This window comes from Nanorana parkeri, unplaced genomic scaffold, assembly GCF_000935625.1.
Source record: "Nanorana parkeri isolate BGI_ZX_2015 unplaced genomic scaffold, ASM93562v1 scaffold1881, whole genome shotgun sequence".
Taxonomy (NCBI): domain Eukaryota; kingdom Metazoa; phylum Chordata; class Amphibia; order Anura; family Dicroglossidae; genus Nanorana; species Nanorana parkeri.
In genome coordinates, this window is record NW_017308149.1 from 127,300 (window position 1) to 150,804 (window position 23,505).

A 23,505-nucleotide genomic window follows, 5' to 3' on the forward strand; every position below is an offset into this window, starting at 1 on the left:
GCAAGTGATCTTCCTGTCTCTTCGACACTGGACAGTTCAGACAGGTCAGACAATGCCATGGCAATAGCATACATCAATCATCAGGGCGGCACAAAAAGTTTTGCAGAAGTACTGGAGGTGGCTCAAATTCTGTCTTGGGTGGAAGCTCATGTACCGGTTCTGTCCGCCCTTTACATTCCGGGGTGGAAAACTGGTGGCAAATTACCTGAGCTGTCAGGTTCTGGATCTGGGGAATTGTTCCTTTCACTATGATGTGTTTATTCAGCTCTGTCTTCGGTGGGGCTAACCAGACATTGGCCTCCAGACTCGATCAGAAGTTACCGAGGTAAGTGGCCAGAACTCGGGATCCATTGGTGGATGTGATGGATGTGTTGGTGGCACCATGGGACAGGTATTCTCTGTTTTTATGCATTTCCTCCTGTAACGCTTCTGCCCCACCTGTTGCAGAGAACATAATTGGCATTCCTGTGATCCCAATTGGCGATCACAGGAATTCCAATTATGTCGAGCCTGGTATGCAAACCTAGTTCGTCTACTAGTAGATGTAGCTGGTGGTATTTTGCATTGCTGTGAAATCATTATACAGGAAGGCAGAATGCCATCGGCTATACAGGACTACAAATCTCAGCAATACATTTTACAGCAAACCAGCAATGCTGAACACCACAACCACCAACTATGGAGCACTACAAATCCCAGCAATAAATTATACAGCAATGCAGAATGGCACTGGCTTATAGAGAACTACAAGTTCCAGCAACACACTATACAACAATGCAGAATAATATGAAGCTACATACACTGTTGCTCTGGGTTTGCGGCCTGATGTCTCCGGGCTCTCAGCTGGCCAGTGCAGGGTCTCAGGTCAAGTTCAGTTCTCTTTACGGTGTGATTTATTTTCTCGTAATTTCTTGCTTGCAAAAGTATTGTCTTTACTTCAAGGGGGGGTGGGTCAATATCTTCAAAGGTCAGGTGTCCACCTTGGCAGGCCTTTTTCCAGCATCCCTTGACCACGTATTCCCTGGTTTGTACTTTCATCCAGGGTGTCAATTGGTGGGTACCTCCTATAGAACTGCCTTTGCTGACATGGGATCTGAACCTGGTTCTGTCTGCCTTACAGTAGTGTGCGTTTGAGAATTTTCTGGAAAATCCTTTGTTGACATGGTCTAGGAAGGGGGCTTTTTTGGTGCCTATCAATTCAACTCGGCGTATGTCTGAGTTAGCAGCATTGTCCTGTGTGCAACCCTTCATCAGGACAAGGTCATTCTTTGACCTCATTTTTTATTTTATTTTTGCCAGAGGAGGTTTCACCTTTTCATTTGAATGAGAACATTGTTCTGCCATCTTTATGTCCTAATCCTTCTCTTGCAAAGGAGGTGGCTCTTCATTCTTTAGATATGGTCAGGGCTATCTGTCGGCTACATTGTCTTTTCGGAAAACGAATTCCTTGTTTGTGGTCCCAGATGGTGCCAGGAAAGAGCAGGTCTCGTCGCCCACCATATCCAGGTGGATTTGTCAGCCTGTGGTTCAGACTTATGCTGGTAAGGGTTGGGAACTAACTTTTATGGGTCACCGCTCATTCTACCTTCCGCTCATTCTAGGCTTCTGTTACCCAAGTTTGTAAGGCTGCTATGTGGACTTTCACACTTTCTAAGTTTTTTTTTTTTTTATAACCAAATGTTTATTGGGTTTTCCAAGTTTAGATAATCAGCATTTTACATGGCATTTGCTGGCCACAGTAGGCCACATAGGCAACATAGTGATATCCATAAAATGTCAATGCAAACACAATGTATAAACATCGATGCGGTATAAGGTAAAAGGGAAGAGAAAGAAGGAAAGGGGATCAGGTAGGGAGTCCATCGGTCGGTCATCCTCGGCTTCAATTTTAGGTCTGTTCCACAGGTCCTCTGGTCTCATCCAGGCGTCCCCACATTTATTTTCCCCTCAACTCATTTGACCACGTCACAGGCGGCTAAGGGTATTGATATCCACATCGGGATGGTTATGCTTTAGCCAAGGTTCCCAGATTTTGAGAAATTTGGTATGTGTATCAGTGATGACACTTGACAACTGTTCATTTATGAGAATATTATCTAGTCTATGCGTAAACTCCCGATACGGGATAAATAGTTTTTTCCAATTTCCCGCTAGGGTTAATTTGGCAGCAATAAAAATTTGGTGTGTCAGTGCATGCTGGGATTTAGTCAATCCGGGCACTGAAACATGGAGCAGCGCCTGTGTTGGGTTTTTAGTGATCGAATAGAGTCGAGAGTAGACGGAATATTCTGGTCCAAAACCGGGCTGCAAAGGGGCAGGACCACCAGGTATGTAGCATGTTCCCTGGGGTCGAACATCCTCGGAAGCAGTTATTAGATGATGACTGAAACATTCTAGCTAAACGAGTGGGGACTAGGTACCAACGAAACATTACTTTATAGGCATCCTCAGAATTCGTCACATTATTGGAGCACTTAGAAATATTTTCGCACACTGCCCTCCACTCCCCATCAGACCAGGTGGGTAGGTTAGAGGAGCGATAAAAATCGTACAGTCTCATGAAGCCATTGTCGGTCCACCACTTAAACAGTGTCGGGTTGGTAAATGCTGGGATAAATAATGGTTGGGAAGATATGGGTGGAAGGGGTAAAGACGGCGATATCAGGCATACTTTCAGGGCGTGGTTCAGTAGAGGACTGAGAGAGCGGGGTCTATCCACTGCCGGTAACCAGGGGAGTGCATGTAGAGGGATTGGGGAGCAGTTGGGGATTTCCAACATGGTCCAAAGTGGGACATTAGTTGTTCGGTGGATAGTAATGAGGGGGAGCAATTGTGATGCTTGGTAGTAAAGAAGGATGTTCGGTAAGCCTATGCCCCCTTCTCGCTTATGTTTATATAGGGTGGACCTTGGGACCCTTGGGCGTAGTGGGTGCCATATAAAGGTTAAGATGTTCCTTTGGAAGGTTCGTAAGATAAAGGGTGGGACTGCTATCGGCAACACTCTAAAATAGTACAGTAGTTTAGGAAGTATAGTCATCTTGACCTCAGCAACCCTTTCAAATCAAGATAGTCTATGGTGTACCCAGGTGTCCATCAGAGTTTTAAGTTGTCTAATTAAGGGTAGGTAGTTATTTGCATACAGTGTGGCATATGAGGGGGAAATATTAACTCCTAGATATCGGAAATACTTCTTCTGTTCCCAAGTGTCGTCTGGGAGCAAAAATGGGTGCCAGCTTTTTGTAGTAGAGGGTTGAAAACCCATCTGGGCCAGGAGCTTTAGGGATTTTAAGGGATTTAATTGTAGTCAGTACTTCCTCCTCAGTTATTTCAAGATGAAGGTTATCGAGGGATGTTTGGGAAAGTGTAGGGGTTGGTAGGTCACGGAGTAGCTCATCTGCCTTTTGTTCATTAAAGGAACCAGAGGCAGAGTAGAGTTTAGTTAAATTGTCTTGGAACAAATGAAGGATGTTGTTTGGGTTTGCAGTTGTGTGTCCCTGTGGGGTACGTAGTCTCAAAAGGTGCATATCTGTGCGGTAGTGTATTCAGTTTTCTAGCAAGCATGGAGCCTGGTTTGTTTGATCTGGAGTAGAACTTGTAGACCATCTAAGGAGCTTTTCAGAATGTTGATCTAGTAGGAGGTTTAACTCAGTTTTAACGGTATTCAACTGTGATATCAATCGCTTATCCTGCTTAGTCTTCAGATGGGTAGTGAGTTCCTCCAATTTGGTATATAACTCGTTGATCTTCCTATTCTTCTCTTTTTTCCTTCGCGTGGCTATCTCTATCAGCTGACCTCTCATGGTGGCCTTATGGGCCTCCCACAGAATAACCGGGGAGTCCACCGAGCCATCATTCAAGGAGAAAAATTGTCTGGCATGGGTCTCAATCTGTTGTAGGAGGACCTCAGAGGACAGCATACTATCATTTCACACACCATAGATAACGTGTTGGTCTAGTCACTTCCAAGCGGAACCGTACAGCATTAGCCGCATGGTCTGACCAAGGCAGGGATACTGCGTTGTAGTGTAAACACATGGTTTATCCTGCAAAACGATTGGTGAGGGTTGGAAAAGATTGTATAATCTTTGGAGGTTGGGTTTAGTTCCCTCCACACATCTACTAGGGAATGGTCATTTAATAATGTGAGGAAGTTGGAGTTCTGCAATGGTAGTGGCGAGGAGTTATCAGCAGTGGTAGATTTGGTTTTGTCGGTAGCTGGATCGAGGACTAGTTTAGTATCCCCGGCTAAGACGAGGATACCTTTACTATGGTGAGTGACGACTTTTAGTAAGTGGGAGAGAAATCGGAGTTGGAGAGTATTAGGGCAATAATAAGTGACTATCGTTATGTCAACATCATATAGCGTCACAATCAGTAGCACATAACGTCCAGTGGGGTCTAAAAATTTGCTTATCACACACGAAAGGAAGGTTTTTCCTGATTGCAATCAGTACTCCTCTTTTTTTTCTGAGAAGTTGGCACAATAGAATGTGGGAAATCGTTTATGTAAATACTTAGGACAGGAAGAGATGGAATATCTGGTCTCCTGCAAGCAGACTATATCAGCATGGCAGGAGGAGTAGTAGGAGAACACTTTGTTTCGTTTGTGTGGTGAATTCAGCCCCTGGACGTTATGGGAGAGCACATTAAAGCTTAGGGCCGTTTAGGGGTGAGTGCTCTGTGGATGCGGTCAATTGGAGTGGACGGGATAAGCTCCTGGAGCAATGCAGTAATCGTGGATTGTAAATCTATCGCTGATTCTGGTAGCCCACGGAAAAGGAGGTTGCCGCGGCCGGCCCTGTTCTCCATGTCTTCCACCTTATCCATAATGGCTATCAGGTCAGCATTGACAGAGTCCAGATCCTGTTCGTGAGACTCAACCACAGAGACGACATCATCCATCTTTTTCTCCAGAAGGTATGTACGCGTACCTATTTCTCTGATCTCTTTGGTCAGGGCTTCAGTAAGTTTCTCAGAGGTTGCCGTCAGTTCCTTATGTAGCATGGCTTGGATTTTTTGTAGAAGGCTTGCATCTCTAGAATCTTCCGGGTCATCCCCTTGTGTCAACGAGCCTCCAAAATGCTTCTTGCGGTTTAAATTGCTTTTACTTGGGTTAGGCTTTCTTGGCTTTTTAAGTGTTAACATTTCTTCTTGCTTCTCTTTCTTTATACCGTTTCCCCGAAAATAAGACCTACCCTGAAAATAAGACCTAGTACTATTTTTGGGAATTGCTAAAATATAAGACCTACCCCGAAAATAAGACCTAGTGTGTTTTTTTGAGCCCAGAAAAATATAAGACAGTGTCTTATTTTCGGGGAAACACGGTAATGTTAGGAGGGGTTGAGGGGGTTTGTTCATTATAATTGGTAGATTTGAACACAGTCTGTCCTAACAAAGGGCTAAATGATTACAGCCCTGGCTGTAACCTGTGTTGTATGTTATTGAGGAAAATGAGAGACGCACAATTCTCAAATTCAGTCCTAAAGTCATTCTGTAAGGGCAGATCACTGTGAAGGTACTTAGAAAAAAACCTGGATTTAGCTATGTTGCCTGCTGCAACAAAACCTCTAAAAGGTCAGAAATATATTTTTTTCTAAATATTTTTCGCTGTGTGAATGAGAACCCATAAACATATAGCAGGGTTTTCTCACATTTGACTGGAAAAGTGGAAATACACTTTAAGCAGTACATTGGCTCTTTTATCTCTCTGTCCTACTCCGGTTCATCCTAACAAGATATCCCTCCATCCTCTAGATAGGCAGAGCCAGCTGTCAGTCACGCAGCTGGGCGGATCCAGACATAATTGTCGGGATCCGCTTCAGCTGCGGCATCTCAGTATAGCTCGCGGGATATTGAGCCTAGGGTGACGGGAGGACGCTAGTTTGTGTCCTCCCGTTACCCTAAGGAGAACTATGGGGAAAAGCCTTAACCCCAAAGTTCTTCTTTAAATCAGCAAGGCTGTGTGTATCTCCACCACTCACAGCCGTGTCACCCATTCACAGATCCTTTGACAGGATCTGTGAATGAAGAAAATACAAGTTCCATCAGCCACTGCAGCAGAGGGACTTGTAGTTTCAAAGGAATACAAGTAAGGTAACATCACTGCACTTTTAGTCCATTGACACTTTATTCCCATCTCTGTAACTGCATGTCCATACCTCGGTACAGACATGGATGGGAGGAACAGTCTGCAGGAGCCAGAGCATTGCACCCGCAATCTTCTGATCATGGTTGCAATGCTTTACTGGATCCCATGCGAAAAAAACAACTTCACATTTTTCTTTTACGAAAAAGTGTGTGTTTATTATTTTTCTGCGGAAGGTGAAATTATTCTTTGAGGAATAAGGTTCCACGTTTTCCAGTCAAGTGCAGTCTTCGAGAACTGAGTGTTTCCTAGGCTCTATGGCATCAAGCATCTATTTCCCAGATGTGCAAGGTATCTACCTGGTCTTCTGTTCACATGTTGTGAGTTGCCAGACCAAGGAAAGAAATAGTTCAGTCCACCAGCGTCAAAGTACTTGAAACTTCACGTCAATACATAGGACGTCCACCAGGTGGCAGCACTTTATCAGTACTGAAAATCTAATGGACAAACCAGAAGTAAAAAGGTGCCTTCGTTATTAAGGAATAAATAAAGGTAAAAATGTACGTGTAAAGGCAGTCCTGTCTCATGACCACAATGGATCAGACGGATGTCTGCGGAGCTGTAGATGTACAACAGAAACTAGGCACAAACGAGTCTCCAAACTGACAGGGCACCCGTCAGTAACTCCTGCAGCTGAACACGTTTTCGGGGGGCCTGCTCCCCTGCTTCAGAGCCTCTGAGCGTTTTGGTCATAAGACAGGACTGCCTTTATTAGTCCATTTGTGAGTACATTTTTCTTTTATTCCGCAATAAATATGTTCTCTGAGTTGTTCTGGGTGGATGTTAAGGCATCTGTGGATGAAAGCTTTGGATCTAAGGTCCTGCAGGCAGCCTTTAATCTACAAGCAACCCCCAGTGTTTCACTGTTGTTGCTGCAAAGGCTGTTGCTGTGTTGCCCTCCCCTCTGTTGGGCTGCTTTAGGAAGTCACGAAGTTCCTGAATTATACTGATCTTGTGTCTTCTAGAGGAACCCCTAGGGTTCCACAAAACCCTAGTTGAGATAGGATTAAGTAGGTGGTTAAAAAAGAGGTATAATAAACTGATAAATTGATATGCTGCACAAATGTTTATTAAATCTGTATTTTAAGTAAAAAAAAAATTGTGCACCCATACACAATATAATGTCACATTTTGTATGAAGTGCCCGATGCCTGGCCCGATATTTCAGCTTACGGTATCAGAAAGCCGGGCAGCGAGTCATTACACGTTTGGCTGGGAAGCCGGCTCCATGCTCCCTCTTCACCTCGTGGTGAGGGAGCATGGAGCCGGCTTCCCGGCCAATCAGGTACCCGGGCACCGTGTCATTACTTGGTGCCCGGCTTCCTGATTGGCCAGAAAGCCAGCTCCATGTTTTATCGTCACCTTGTGTCGAGAAGCACGGAGACGGCTTCCCTTGTAATCGGTAAGCCGATTGGCGAGTCTTTACACGCTTTCCGGCTAATCAGGAAGCCAGGTGGCGAGTCATTACACGCTGCCTGGCTTCCTTAACCACTTCAAGACCAGGTGTTTAGACCCCCTTCCTGGCCAGGCCATTTTTCAGTATTCAGCGCTGCGATAGACGCATGTATGCATGCGTGTATGTATGGGTGGGGACTTAAAATATATATATTTTTTTTTAATTCTTTATGTGTTACTTAAAATTTTTTGGGGGGGGACTTAAATTTTTTTTTTTCACTAAACTTTATTGCTATCACATACGGGGGACAGTTAAAGGGACTTCCAGTATCGGCAAGTACCGGAAAAAAATCGGCACTCGATACAGAAAAAAGGTGCATCGGTGCATCCTTGTTGGAAACCTCCTGACACATTGTTCGGTTGTCAGTACATTTGCGCAGGGCTCAAACTGTGGATGTTATCATCAAAGATTGCTACTGGAGGTAGGAGTATTCATCTTACCCAGTATATAAAGCTCCTGCATGATGTTTACATTTGTGTCCCAAATCCTGTTATGGAATTAACAAGGTGTGTTGCTTCTCTTCACCAGGGAGACTTTCTTGCCTCACTGGATATTAAAGTTGCCTACTTGCATGTACCCATCTTTCCAGTGCATCAACATGCTTTCTGCACCTTGTAGTGAGACCTATGTGCTACCAGTTCCTGGCTTTTCTATTTGGCCTGTCTTCTGCATCTCTGGTGTTTACCAAGGTGCTGGACCTCTTATGCTCTCCAGGTATCCTGATAGGGGGCTACTTGGAGAACCTCCTCATGAGGGAACAGTTGAGGAATGCTTTGGAAGGCAATCTGTCTCTGGCTGTCCAGATGCTACAGAGATTCAAATGGATCCTGAACCTCCAGTGGCCACCACTGGTTCTGACCCATTGCTTGGATTATCTGGGGCTAGTCCTGACAACTTAGTGGACCAGGTTATTCTGTCCACAGAAGAAGCTTCAGACTCTCCAGTCACAGGTTTGCACTCCAATCCAGCAGCCATCTTGACTCTCTACTTCTCCATGGCTCTTTGGACTGATTGTGGCCTCCTTCAAAGTAGTTCAATTTCAGGAATCTGCAACATGACATTGTTTGTGTAACAAATTGGTTTGGTCTCTGTATAAACCTGTTTTTTTGACACAAAGGACCAGACTTTCTCTGGCTTGCTGATCACTGTATCTGGAGATCATTTCTTTCAGTTTTCTGAGTGATTATCAAGACAGATGCCACCCTGTTGGGCTTGGGAGGGGGCACGGTTGGAGTCTTTAGGCATTCTTGGGGAAGGGGTGTTCTCCCTGTACCATCGACATACAGTGACCAAACATGCGTAGGGCGGAGTTTAGAAACCAAGTACATGCAGCGAGGGTGAGGTTGGCTGTATACTTCAACTGTGATCTGGAAAGTTTTTATCAACTGCTACTGTGATTGTTCATTTCATGTGAGTACATTTTTAATATAGTGGATGTATGGCGACCGTGAACACAATGGATTTTGTTTCATCCTTACCATGAGTGGTTGATACGAAGGAAAGAGATTTGAGGCATGTGGGAGCAGTAAGCGGAGTCCCGCCGGCTAGAGGAGAGAGCAGACCGCGCATAGCGGTCCTGAATGTGAAAGTGCAGCGGCTGACACAGAGGGAAAAAGCTCACACAGCGGCTACAAGTGGAGGGTTTAATCCCGCCGGCCAGTGGGCAAAGGGAATCCACTCTGTTAAACCTTGCATTAGAAGGTCTCATAAGGAGGTGAGAGACTGTCTCATGAGTGCTCCTAAGTGAAGGTTGTGTGTATTTGGAGTGTGATTAGCAGCAGTGGTGGAAACTTCAGGAAGGAATTTATTTATTTTATGTGCAACCACTGATTGAAGGGTTTTTTTTGGCACATGGACACTATACAAGTTACACTTAGAAGTTTTTTTGTCAGTAAAATTCATTGTTAATCACTAGTTCATTTATTTTCATTGTTTTATATATTGATAGATTTGTTTGCATTCATGTTGGTTAATTTGCACATTTGCATGGTGTTATTTAATCAGTAGATTTATCTATTTTAAGCACGGCATCTTATGATCAACTGCTTTTTATGTTCCCTGTTCACACCCCAGTCCAGATGTAATCTGCAGTACAGTGTGCTGGACCGCACCGCAGATCACATATTGTAGTCCACCACACTGCTGGGCAGGACCTAAATGGAGCTGCCATAACACACTAACCAACCCACTAAAACAGTGTTTCAGTGGGCTGGTTCATGTGAGCAAACCCTAAGATCCTACATAGACAGTGGTGACTAAATTGGACTATATAGTACAATATAGTAGACATTACCACTGTATAGTACAATGCAAACATATACATGGAATCTGTCAACAGTTAAAATACCTGTAGCTAAGGGCAATTTTGTTTTCCTTCTAGCTTTTGAGGTGAGATTATCTCTCTATTCCTTTTCCTGTAACAACTGTAAAATCTTGGACACCCCACCATATTCTATACATATGACATTGGTCACCAGTACAAATAAGGAGTGTGCATCTATCTGGTGGCGACGCAAAAAGCAATAAAACATGATTGAAGTCATGTTATGCACTTCCACGCTCTTACAGAAACAAGAAAACATCTTATGCTTTAGCTATACTTTTAGCATGACTTCAATAATAGTAATTGGTATCTGTAAAGACAATGAGCACAGTACTTGGTCTGGAAAAAAACAAATCCCAGGAGCCCCGTAGCCAAAGCACCTGCCAGTAGCAGACAGCTGCCTCCTGACTTTTGAGTTTTTCTCTAGTCTATTAGCTGCAAAAGTATTTGTACATCCCTAAAAGAAATTTAACGGAAACAAAACAAATTGAAGAGTGACTTGGCCTATAGAAAGCAATGTCAAGCTGACAGGCTTCACAGCTTTCTGCATGTAATGTCACAAGGAGAGATGCTCAGGCACATTTGGTTTACAGCAAGCCCACGCACATCCCAAGTGGCTACACACCTTACAAACTTCTCTTTTATAATAGTTCTTCCTACATTCAGTATCTGGTGAATCACCACCAGATAACAGAATGAATGTAAGAATTATTAAAAAGAGAAGACTGTAAGGTGTTTAGTCGCCTATGCAATCTGTGTAGCTAGCTCTAATGACATTTTTCCATCTCATCCAGTCATGTTATCTCTGCGCCTTACACTCGACTTGACTGTGCTTCCAGATTAGATTCCTCATTGGCTCCTTCCTCCTCACTCAGCTGGTGGTCTTTTCTGAGGTGCTCAGCAGTCAGAGTGAGAGGGCAGACTACTTTACCCAGCCCCGCTCACTAACACAGAAGTGTATATAAATAAAATAGCACCTGTGGCAAGCACTGCAGCCTTTTCCAAAAATCTAAGAAGTTAAGTCACCAGCACACTGAGAATCTTTATCCAATAATGCCTCTATTGACATTCAGTCATAGTGTCAGACAAAAAATTAAGTTTCAAGACCACTCAAAGTCCCTTCATCAGACGTAAGGTGTCTGACACTATGAGTGTCAATAAATGTTACTGAATGAAGATCTTCAGTGTGCTAGTGAAATATTTACTACTAGGCTGTATGCAGCATCATCTGCAAAGTCACTCCAGCACCCACCAAATAATGGGTACATAGTGAGGTGTGCGGTGGAATAGTTGCACCTTTCTTAAATCTGACACTCATATTTTAGATAACTTGTATCATTAAAAAAAAAGTGCCCCCCCCCCCCCCCACCTTACACCTGATATCAGATTACCCTGAGTTTCCCCATTACATAAGAGTCCACCTTTTCATCAGAGTCTTATGTCTGTTGCTTGGAGTCCCCCATAGCATCCAAGCTCCCCATACAGTAATGTCCAGAGAGCCACCCTTACATGAGTCCCCAGAGTTTCCCCCCCTTACATGAGATTACCCAGAGTCTCTCCCTTACATCAGCACCCCCAGAGTTCCTCCCATACCTTGGCATCCCCAGAGTCCCGCTTACATGAGAGTTCCCAGAGTTCCCCCCTTGCATCAACGTCTCCAGATTCCTCCTTTACATCAGTGCCCTAAGGACTCTGATGTAAAGGAGAACTCTGGGTAACCTGATGTAAAGGGGGACTCGGTGCCCAGAGTGCCCCTTAAATAAAGGTCCAGCGTTCATCCTTACATCCCCTCTCAAGCTTGGAGGCATTAAGCAGAGCACTGGAGGAGGCAGCTCACTGGATGAGGTGGAGCACAGTGGAAGCAGAATGTCCTAGGCCCTCTCTGTCTGAATGCTGGGTAAATGCGGGGAGAGAGTACAACCATTGGCTGGTTGCTACGACCCCAGGTAGTCCTAGCAACCGACCGGCAGCTTGCAGGTCTCTGCTGTCTCCATGAGTCGGCAAAATTTTTCTGACCCACAGAGCAGGGAAGGGGTGAGTTGAAGGGGAGGATCCAGCAGGCAGATCAGCTTGTTTTTATTTAAACAGTGCTGCACAATGTATATGTTGCCTGCCGCCCTCAGCCCCATTTTTTTATGCAGAGTAGTGGGCAGCCCAGGTGACCGGCCACTTGTATACTGCTAGAAACCCAGCTGATTCAGCTGTTCAGAGCTTCTTCTGATAGTACACAAGCTTCCATCATAGGTTAGTCTTTTAATGCCCTATTTTCCAAATTATTTGCCTTGCTTGCAGTGTCTTGCAAACACTCAGATGTTGTGGAACTGTAGAAAGTGCAGCAAAGGGCAACTAAACTCATAAGATGCATGGAGGAGCTCGGCTATGGGGAAAGATTAACTGACCTGAATTTGTTTTCTCTGGAGAAGAGGCGATTACGGGGGGACATGACCATGTATAAAAAACATAAATGGTTCATATAGTGAGCGTGGTGCCAAATTATTAACTTTAAGGTCACTGCAAAGGACAGGGGGGCACTCTTTGCGTCTGGGGGAAAAGAGGTTTAACCTTTGCATACGGAAAGGATTCTTCACAGTTAGAGCTGTGAACATATGGAATAGACTTTCCTAGGTGATAGTTCTGGCTAGCTCAGTTAACTGTTAAAAAAAAATCTGTATGTATTTCTAAATGCACAGAATATTACTGGATATTGAGTTCTTATAGGTATTCTTAAAGATTGTTTATCCCGGAAAGATCCGATTTGCCTTATGGGGTCAGGAAGAAATGTTTTTCCCATGTTGGAGCAAATTGAACCATGCTTTATAGGGGGGCAGTACCCTATGCTCAGTTTCACTCCAGAACGTTGCAGCTCAGCATCTGTGCTGAATGAGACAAACTGATCTTCCCATCCGCTTGTCCAGCAAGATGAAGCTTTCCCTGCCGTGGTAGATATCCAGTCCAGCATTGAAGTCAGGGAATCGCTTTGCTCTGATGTCTTGGAAAGTACTCATGACTGATGCCAGCCTTTCTGGCTGGTGTGGAGTCCTGGAGATCCTCTTAGTCAAGGGGACTTGGTCATCAGAGGAATTGTAACTCCTGAAAAACATCCTGGATTTTTAGAACATTTCAGTTATCTCTTCAATTCTGGACCTCCTATCTGAATAGTCATCCAACCATATAATGCAACAACCATGCCTTACATTAGCCATCAGGGAAACACCACAAGTTGCATGGCTCTAAAACAAGCACACATGGTTCTGGCTTGGGCGGAACTTCACATTGCGTACACTGTACACATTCTAGGCATGGAAAATTGGCAGACGTACTACGCAGCCATCCACTTATAAATATTGGGAAATGATCCCTCCATTGAGAGGTATTCCAAGCCATTTGATGCAGGTGGGGGATGCTGGACATGATCTCCCTGGCATCCAGGTTCAACAACAAACTGAACAGATTTATCACCAGGAATCCCTTGAGCCTTTGTAGTAGATGCCTTGGTGACACTGTAATCAGTTCAACGTGATCGATGTATTCCCTCTTCTGAAACTTTGGCCTCACCTGTTTTGCAGTATTGAGATTGAGGGCATTCATGTGATCCTCATTCCTCTCGGCTAGCTCGGAGGCCCTTGTATGTGGACATAGTCAAACTCCTGGCAGACTCTGTATGGGTGCTTCCAGACAGTCTAGACTTCTGTCCTAAGCACTTCACCTTGCTTCTTGGTCACTGGCTTTAATGGCATGGTTGTTGAAGTGCAAGTGCTGGGGGACACAGGCCTTTCGGATGCTGTCATCTCTCCACCCCTTAAGGTTAGGAAATTAACCTCGCATAAGGTCTAGGCATATTTTCCTTACGTGCGGGGCCAAGACGTTTTATCCTAGAAAGTAATACGTGGCATGCATTTTATCCTCCAATCTGGCCTGGCAAGTGTTTAGTCTTGAGTACCTGAAGGGACAGATAACTGCTTTGGCGATTTCTCTTCCAAAGGCCACTTGCCTTTCACTCCTTGGTGAAGGCCTTTTTGGTTGATTTGTACTTGATCAGCTTCTTCTCTGGCTGGGAAATGACAGCTCAGAAACTGGAAGTGACTCTTCCAAGATAATTCAGCAGGTAGGAGATCGGCGAATGGATGTTTGCTGGTCTCTCTCTCTTTTCAGGGGTTGGGCTTGGCCCCTTAGTTCCAGTGAATGGCACTCTTAAGCAGTGGCGTAACAACCGGGGGGGCGGCCGGTGCGCTGGCCCCAGGCGTAAAGTGGAAGGGGGGCGCCAGCCGAAAATGGCACTTTTGGCTAAATGCCGAAAGAGCCATTTTCCTGCCGTTTTGTCGGCATAGCCGTGATTTCTTTCCTCCCGCTGGGCGCTGCTCTTTGTCCCAGCAGGGAGGAGAGAAAGTGACAGCCGGCCGAGTGCTGCGGGAGGAGACCGCCATGATTGGCCGGTGTCTCTCCTCCCACACCGCTCAGCCGCCTATCACAGTGTGGCAGAGCGGTGTGGGGGCGGAGACAGCGCTGTTACAGGAGGCTGAGCTCTCCTCCCTGCACCGCTCACTCAGCCTCCTGTGACAGTGTGTCAGACAGGAGAGGGAGAGCAAACACTCAGCGATCAGTGATCGCTGAGTGTTGATAATTGAGGATATGGTATGGTTACTGTATCCTCAATTATGAATGAATGGGAGTGATCTATATCCCCTCCTGTTCATTCATAATTGTGGTTATAGTAAATGTACTATGTTATCAATGAACAGGAACACTCATAGAGGATTCCTGTTCATTGATAACAGGGGACACAGAAAAAAATAAAGTTAAAAAAATATATTCAATAAAAAATGAATTAATAAAAAGAAATTAAAAAGTTTAAAAAATAAATAAAATTAAAATATTTAAAAAATGTGAAAGAATTTAAATAAAAACGTGTGGGGGATGGGGGGTACAGTTCCAGTGGATTTTTTTATAATGGGGTAAAAAAAAAAATTCTGCCCCGGGCGCCCATGACTCCGGTTACGCCACTGCTCTTAAGGCATCAGCATACCAAGACGTTTTGGACAATTTCATGCTCCCAACCTTGTGGGAACCGTTTGGGGATGACCCCTTCCCTTTCCTACATGACTGCGCACCAGTGCACAAAGCAAGGTCCATAAAGACATGGATGAGTGAGTTTGGGGTGGAGGAACTTGACTGGCCTGCAGAGAGTCCTGACCTTAACCCAATAGAACACCTTTGGGATAAATTAGAGTGGAGACTGCGAGCCAGGCCTTCTCGTCCAACCTGACCTCACAAATGCGCTTCTGGAAGAATGGTCAAACCAGGTCGTCCAACCTGATCTCACAAATGCGCTTCTGGAAGAATGGTCAAACATTCCCATAGACACACTCCTAAACCTTGTGGACAGCCTTCCCAGATGAATTGAAGCTGTTATAGCTGCAAAGGGTGGGCGAACTCAATATTTAATTACAGACTAAAGCTAGCCATACACCTTACAATTTATCTGCAGATTTTCTGTGGTCAGATGGAAAAGGTGCAACAGATTCCTCCATCTACACTTAACTGTGTGGATGGAGTAATCCTCCACCTGGGCCAATCTGTTGCACTTTTTCCATCTGACCACAGAAAATCTGCAGATAAATTGTAAGGTGTATGGGCACCTTAAGAATGGGATGCCCAGGGCTTGAAAAATCCACTCGTCCACTCATCTGTGACGAGAGGACGGTGGAGCCCGACGAGCAGCTTCACGGCCGGCCGTTGTAATTACACGGCCGGGTCGGGAGCTTTACAATCAAGCGATCGGGCATCTCTAGAGACGCTCGATCGCTTGTATTAGCAGCTGTCACTGCCGTTGCTGGTCCCTAGATCCGCTGTGCCCGATGCGGTCGGGACCGGCACGGCTCTGTGACAAGAGATCAAAGGGAGTTGAGTATACAAACTCCCTTTGATCTCCTCTCAGTCCCCGAATGCAGGAAGTGATGTATATTACATCACTTCCTGCATTCAGTGTCACTCCCAGCTACAGAAGCTGATGAAGCAGATCTGTGCTTCATCAGCTTCTCTGGGGGTCCCTAGGTGACAGGGGTCTTGGAGACCCCTGATGTCTCCATAAAGAGGATCGGTCATGTAAATTGGCTATCACATTAGGGGGCTTCTTAGCACCCCATGTAATAGCAATAAAGTTGTGTGTAAAAAAGAAAAAAATAAGTAATACAAAAATGAAAGAACCATAAAAAATAAATAAAAAAGAAAACATTTTTTAAAGTCCCCGCCCCCCACATACACAGGCAGATATGCGTCGGGTGCGCCTACGTGCAAAAACGACGATTGCGCCTATTGTGCTGCACATGTTACATATCGCCGCAAACGGAGTGAGAGCAATAATTTTAGAGACATTAACCACTGATGACAATAAACTGATGAGCAGTAAAACGTTTTAATCGTCGCTTATGGGCTTTTTTTGCGATTTTGCGGGCGCACTCAATTTTAAGGCTTGACATGTTTAGTGTCTATTTACCCGACGTGACCCCCGACTTTTATGTTTTACTAAAAATATGGGTAAGAATAAATGTTTTATAACATAACGTAGGGGAACTTTTTTTTTTTTTTTACATTTATGGTACTTTTTTCATTATATAGTAAAAAAATGAAAAATACCCCCCCGCGGTGATTATATACCCCAAAAAGAAAGCTCTATCTGTCCCAAAAAAATGTTAACATAAATTGCAAGGCTATAGTCCGGTCTGACTTTTTTCAAGCCCTGGGGATGCCATTAAAGTTCATGTGTGTGTAAAGGCAGGTGTCCCAATACTTTTGGCAATATAGTGTGTCACCTATATTATTATATATATATATATACAGGGCTCGAAAAATCCACTCGTCCAATCGTCTGTGACGAGCATATATTTATATATAGATATATATATATATATCCTTTCAATTTCAACAGGTGTGGTATTGATATAGTTTGAGAGGCCACTTTAGCATAACTTGATGATTCTTTACCTTGTTGTTATCTAGAGGTGCCTACAGATATCTTCAGCAGGTTACAACACTCTGAAGGCCAGGCCATTCTATATGCAAAACACTGACGCTTCCTGATTGTGCTGATTGCTGGGACACAGCAGCGCCCAGCGGCGAGGAAAGAAAGCAGGGATGCGCTGCTGTATTTGCATTTAGCCAAAAGTGCAATTTTCGGCCGATATGTTTCGGCGCCCGATATATCGGTGCATCCCTAATATTTTGTATTATATCAGATATAATTTTAGTGCTTAGTAGCTCTTTTTCACTTTTTTTTGCATCATCACTGGCGCAGATCTTTTTTGTTTATCTGTCACTCCACTAACCTGTCAGTTTTCATTCTAGCCTGCTTGAAAGACAAAAATCTTCCAGTTGTACAGTAATTGAGGTTGTACACACCCCATCAACTGGCAGATTTTCTGACGAAAACGCAATTGCAGACAAAAATCTCCAGATAATTGTAAGGTGTATGGGCACCTTTAAGGAGTATGCAGGTGGAACCTGTCTTATTTAAACCTCGATCCTAGAGTCTGGTGTTTTTTGATATTGACTCGTGTGGCGTTGGTCATGCCAAGATCAAAAGAGCTCTCTAAGACTCTGTTTACACATAGGCATTAGCATTTTAACACATATTGGCGTACATTTTCATCTATCGTGTTTAGTGCAGTTTTATTGGTTAGACCCTCGAACTTGAAGCTGTGCCTTTTAGCGGACAGATTGAAAGGCATTGCGGTCAGTGGACAAATGTATGCAAAAACCGCACAGAAATGTGTTGTGTGTTTCCAGGGTTTTCAATTGAAGTCTATGGGGCCAAAAGCCTTCTTATCTGCCAAAAAAAAGCTTATGTACTTTTTTCCAGCATTCAACATTTTACAGCTTGCGACAAAAACGCTTAGGTGTGAACAGGGGCCATTGAAATGAATGGGGTTTCATGTGTTGAGAGTTTTGTGGCACTTGGCTTTAAGTGTCAAAACGTCCAGGTGTGAACAGGGACTAAGAGCCTCAAATAAAAGGGTATGGATGCTTATAAATCTGGCATGGGATTAAAAAAGTTTTCTAAATTATTTTAAATCAACCATTCCAATAGGAAAGTGATTTACAGGTGGTGTAGATTTAAAACCTTTGCTGTCCAAAAGAAACAGTAGTGCAAGACTTCAAAAAGTATTAAATGCTCAATTTCTTTTTTCATTAATTAATCCAGATCAAACCTGTATATAAATTACCCAGCACATTATCTCTTTAAATTTTTGCCCAAGTACATAATAATCAGTTTTCTGAACAGCTGGCTCCAATTTTCTCAGTTCTGTTTCCCTGAACTTTCTGTCCAGTACAATATCATAAGCAGGGCTTGAAAAATTTGATAGTGTCTCACCAGTCAGTCAAAAATTTCACCAGTCAGCATGACCGGACTATAGCCTTGCAATTTATGTTTAAAAAGTTTGGGGACAGATAGAGCTTTCTTTTGGAGGTATATAATCACCACAGGGGGAATGAATCTCATTTTTTTATTACTTTTTTGTTTTTTTTGTTTACATACAACTTTATTGCTATTACATGGGGGGGCTAAGAAGCCCCCTATGGGATAGCCAATTTACATGACATGTCCTCTTTAGGGAGACATCAGGGGTCTCCAAGACCCCTAATGTCACCTAGGGACCTCCAGAGAAGCTGATGAAGCCGAGATCGGCTTCATCAGCTTCTCTAGCTGGAGAGTGACACTGAATGCAGGAAGGGATGTCATCTACATAACTTCCTGCATATAGGACTGAGAGGAGATCAAAGGGAGTTCGTATACTGAACTCCCTTTGATCTCCTGTCACAGAGCCGTGCCGGGCCTGGCCGCATCGGGCACAGTGGATCTCGGGACCGGCAACGGCAGTGACAGCTTCTGATACAAGCAATCGAGCGTCTCTCGAGACGCTCGATCGCTTGACTGTAAAGCTCCCGGCCGGCCGTGTAATTACAACGGCCGGCCGTGAAGCTGCTCGTCGGGCTCCACCGATTTTTCGAGCCCTGATCATAAGGGATAGCACAGTCCATCTACTAGCTTGGAGGAGGGAGAGCAGTAAGGTGTGGCGTGGCTGACACTGCGGTGCACACACACAGCTTACGAGCACACAGAAGGATGGCTCCCATGCAAGGGAATGGAGCCATCCTGACACAGGAGATTAGGGCTATTGCTAAGGGAACCAGATGATTCTGCAGGAAACAGAACAACAAGAAGCAAAATCCATTGTAAATGATTTGATCAGCTTTTGAAATGGCTTAAAAAACATTGATTTCCTTTCTTTCTTGAACATTTAGTCAAACTAGGCCTTCTGGAACAGTGGCCTGTGCACTGATCAAAGATAGAGTGGTTCAGCGCAAACTGAAGACAGCACTTCAGGATACAAACCTCATACCAACTGTGAAGCATGATGGTGGAAATGTTATGGTTTGGGGTTCCTTTGCTGTTTTGGGGCCTGTCCAAAAAAATAACAAAGTGCCATAAACAAAATTACATTTACCTCGATAACACTTTTCTTCCTGTGCACCTGAGGAAATGTCCTTAAACTCCTCCTTTTTACTGCCTCTACATTCTGCTGCCACAGAAGATTTAAAAGAAAAATCCTCTTTTTTACTTTTTAGTTTGTTGCCTTTCTTTCATTGCATTGTTTTTAAATTTAATTTAAAAAAAGCTTTCTGCATATTGAAATAATGTTAACCTATTGTCAGACAGCCTTCCTCAACATCCATACTTGGTTAATGGAAGCTGGCAATTCTCCTTGTGTTATCCTTAACGGCTATATGTACAGGGGACCTGGTTCGAGCTTTCCATGCTGCCTTCCGGAATTCTCCCGTCAACTCCAAAAACCAGTTAGTAAAAGTAAGAGTCAACTGTCCTATTTTATTGAACTTGTAATTTAAAGTGGAAGGATTATTCATTTCCCTAATTACATATCCTAAGGCAACATTGAAAAATCATATTCATTGCTGTTTATTATTGCCAGTCTTTTTCCGTTTTGACCATACAGGCTTTTGAACTTCAAATAGATTTTGCATGTTAATACTTCTGGGCATCTGTTTATGCTGCTATGTATGGCTGACTTGCTTGCCCAGATACAGCAATCAATGCATTTACAGTTCACTCCTGGCAGAAAGCAAATTTAAGTGCAATCATAATAGAACAATCGAGAAGGTCTCAATGGAGTTGGACTTAAAAAAACATGAACACACTGATTTGGCTTTATTTGCTTCTGACTTCATACTCTTACTCCACTCAGGAACGAACCCAGGCAGTTGTACTAAAAGTCCTGACATCATTTAAAAGTAATGAGATTGAGCAAGCTGTGGAAACACTGGATCGAAATGGAATTGACCTGCTTATGAAATACATCTACAAGGGGTTTGAAAAGCCTTCAGAGAACAGCAGCGCTATATTGCTACAGTGGCATGAAAAGGTATGTAAGTGGGAAGTTAGACTATAAAACCTAAAAAGCTAGGTAAGAACATGAAAAAATACCTCTAGCATCACATTGGACACTTATCTAATTTTAAAGCATATCTAAACCCAAGAACAAAAATATAATATAATACAGCTTACCAGTCTTTAGATGTCTTGGCTGCTCTGGTTTTCATTTTTCAGGCTTTTTTTTCTACCTGGTGATCCTGCCACTAACATACTTCTGCCCTAGAGTGATAATGCTTACAATCTGTACTCTTATCTATGGGGTCAGAGTTATTACCCTGGTACAGCAAGTGGGTTAGGGCTACACAACCCCTCTCCCTATTCTCATCCTCACAACAAAGGGGGGAGATGTTATGTAAGTTCACAGGGGAGAACTACACAAGGCTGTTAATGCTTGACCAAACACTACAGAGAGCACAGTAGTGCCAAGCTACTTCTGTTAAATTTTATCATTTTGCAGCTTCCTTCTTCCATAAAGTGTCAGAGCTACAGAAGTCTATGAGAAATCTTTGACATCCAGATAGAAAAGCTGCAGGAAGGGACCCAAATGCTCTTGATGTGAGGCCTAAAGGGGATTGCCAGAAAATATAGTTTGTTTTACCTTACAGTTATAGCACTTTGGGTTTGCTAGTATTGCACCCATAAAATACACTTATTCTCCCTGGAAGCTATTGCATTTTTATTTTTCTTATTTGTGCATTTTTTTTAATGTCCCTGCAATACTTGCCATAAATCTAGGGCTGTCCTATGCAGTACCTCTTCTCAAGATGCCCTCAATCTTCCAAGTTGAGTAACACCCAGTGTCCCTCAACCTGGAAGACTAAAATTGCTGGGAGTGCAGGTTGTCCTAGCCATGCCCTCTCTGCACAAAGTCAGAGAAATGACTAATGTCAGAGCCGCTCTTTGCATTTTTCAGAACCACTGTGTACCAAGAGAAAACTGGAGAGCACCCCGTGAGCCACGTAACCAGCCAGAAGACATCAGAAAAGGGAATGTTATAAGTTACTGCAGACTACGTCCTCTGTGGGTGGATTGGGAGCATGAGGTGGCACTAAAGTCAGGAATTAAATATTAAAAATGCATTCAAGTATCTTAACTATTAACAAAAATATAGCTTATTCGTGCATCACTGAACTGTAGATCCTCAAATTATCTCTGGATTTGTACTGACACTGTTTTTCTGGAGGGTGGCTACTTATGTTCCCTGTGTGTGTTTTAAAGTAGCCACCACTCCAAGCATCAATCTTAGGTTTAGTTTGCTCATTTGTATTGAAATTATTGTCTATCGCCGGGAGTATGGAGCATTGGCTACCTTACAACACACACGGACCATGGGCAGCAAAGTAACTGCCCTCCAGAAGGATGGACAGTGTCAGCACAAATGTAGAGATGATTTGAGAATCTACAGCCAAGTGATGTACAAATAAGGTACAGTTTTGTCAATACATAAGGTACTTGAATGCTTTTCTAACCCCTGAGTTTAGTGTCACAAAGTGAACCAGTTATTTCCACCAAAGTGTAAACTAGCATTACTATTTAAGCACAGACACCATGGCTCCTTAATAAATAAATATACAAATAATAATAGTGTACTGACATAGGGACATGTACCAGTTTTGTTATACTCATTACATAGCATTCTCAACTTCATTGTAAGAAGTAGTAAGCTATTGTACTAACATTTAATAATGGGAAGTGAACATATGGTAACCCATAGTCACACTCTGACTTCTCTATATATGCATGGCTGCTGGTTGTCTGGTCTGCTTGCTTGATCAATTCTGTCTTGTGTACTCTCTCATAGTGGAGCTGCATGATTCCTTTGAGTTTGGCTCCTCTTACTTCAGCTCAGTAATGTTTGTTGGGATACGATTTGGGGAAGTTTCCTCTTTGTTAGCCTGGAAGACACATCTAGCAGCCACATCGAATATAGTATACTGCATTTTGTACAGAGTGCATTCCGTGGACTGGACAGCTAGCTGCAGGCCAACAGAGGCAGAAGTCTGACCTGTAATAGGCATAGCATTCCTAACAAATAAATGCTATTTTAGACAATTGCCTTTTTTTTTTTTTACATTTGTTAGTATGGGATTGGCACCTACTTTTTTCATTTTTCCTGTATCTTTCTCGTTTATAATTGGCTTAAGGCTTTTTATTGTTTTTGATTATGTTCATAAATGTTTACATTTTTATCTATATGTATTGTGTTCAAAGCTGCTAACCAAATTCCACATATACCCTTGTGTTCTTGAACCCCTCCTCTGATCCTCAGATTAGTTTATTTTTGCCTAGTGGAGAACACTGGATTCTTTACCCAGAAACTGGACTTTCTTTGTGTGTTGATAAGGTTCCACACTTTACTCATTCTAATATCTTCTCAGGGTGTTTCATCTGCCAAATGCCAATGCTTCTACTTGCTCTAGGACAGGTGTAGCAAACCTCCGGCCCTCCAGCTGTGGTGGAACTACAAATCCCATGAGGCATTGCAAGATTCTCACAGCCACAGACATGACTCCAAAAGAGATGCATCATGGGATTTGTAGTTTCACCACAGCTGAACGGGCCGGAGGTTTGCTACCACTGCTCTAGAGGCTCTAGAATTTGACAGTTGAATGATGTGATAGGGCTTGTTGCAGTAAGGCTAACAAGCCCCGGGCGAATGCATTTCTCTTAAAGCCTGAGTCTAGGGTTTAGGATCTTTTCTAGACCCCAAATAAGTAATGAGAAGATAAGCAGTTATGTGAGGTTATCTTTAAAGATCTTTAAAGAAGAACTCCAGGCAACAGAAAAATTAACCCTTGCAGTGGGGCTACATCTGCACAGTAAGGGTTAACTGCTCGTTTTGGTTTAGAAGCTAAAATAAAGAAAATATTTCCAATCCTCGGTCCTGCGGTAGTGACCATTCACCTCTTCCCTCCCGCTTTGGCAGTGGAATGTCCCTCAGCATCCTTGCATCTAATGCAGCTGCAGACCTGATGACATCACGGGTCCTTAGGCTGCCGGAGTCCAGGGGAAAAGAGGCTGCAGGGGACTGGTCTAGCAGCCAACGGGACTGAGGATCAGGTAAGTATATCTTCTAGACGAAAAGAGCACTTAACCCTTGCAGTGCGGGGTTAGCCCTACTGCAAGAGTTAATA

General features: G+C 43.6%; 1 protein-coding gene across 1 annotated transcript in view; it reads left to right on the plus strand.

The window, feature by feature from the left end:
- ARPC5L (actin related protein 2/3 complex subunit 5 like) overlaps nt 1-23,505 on the plus strand; it is a 129,891-nt gene that overhangs the window by 32,473 nt on the left and 73,913 nt on the right. The window contains exons 2-3 of the mRNA XM_018571965.1: nt 19,714-19,786; nt 20,184-20,360. Of these exons, the coding sequence (XP_018427467.1) occupies nt 19,714-19,786; nt 20,184-20,360 (250 nt within the window). The remainder of the gene's footprint in view (nt 1-19,713; nt 19,787-20,183; nt 20,361-23,505) is intronic.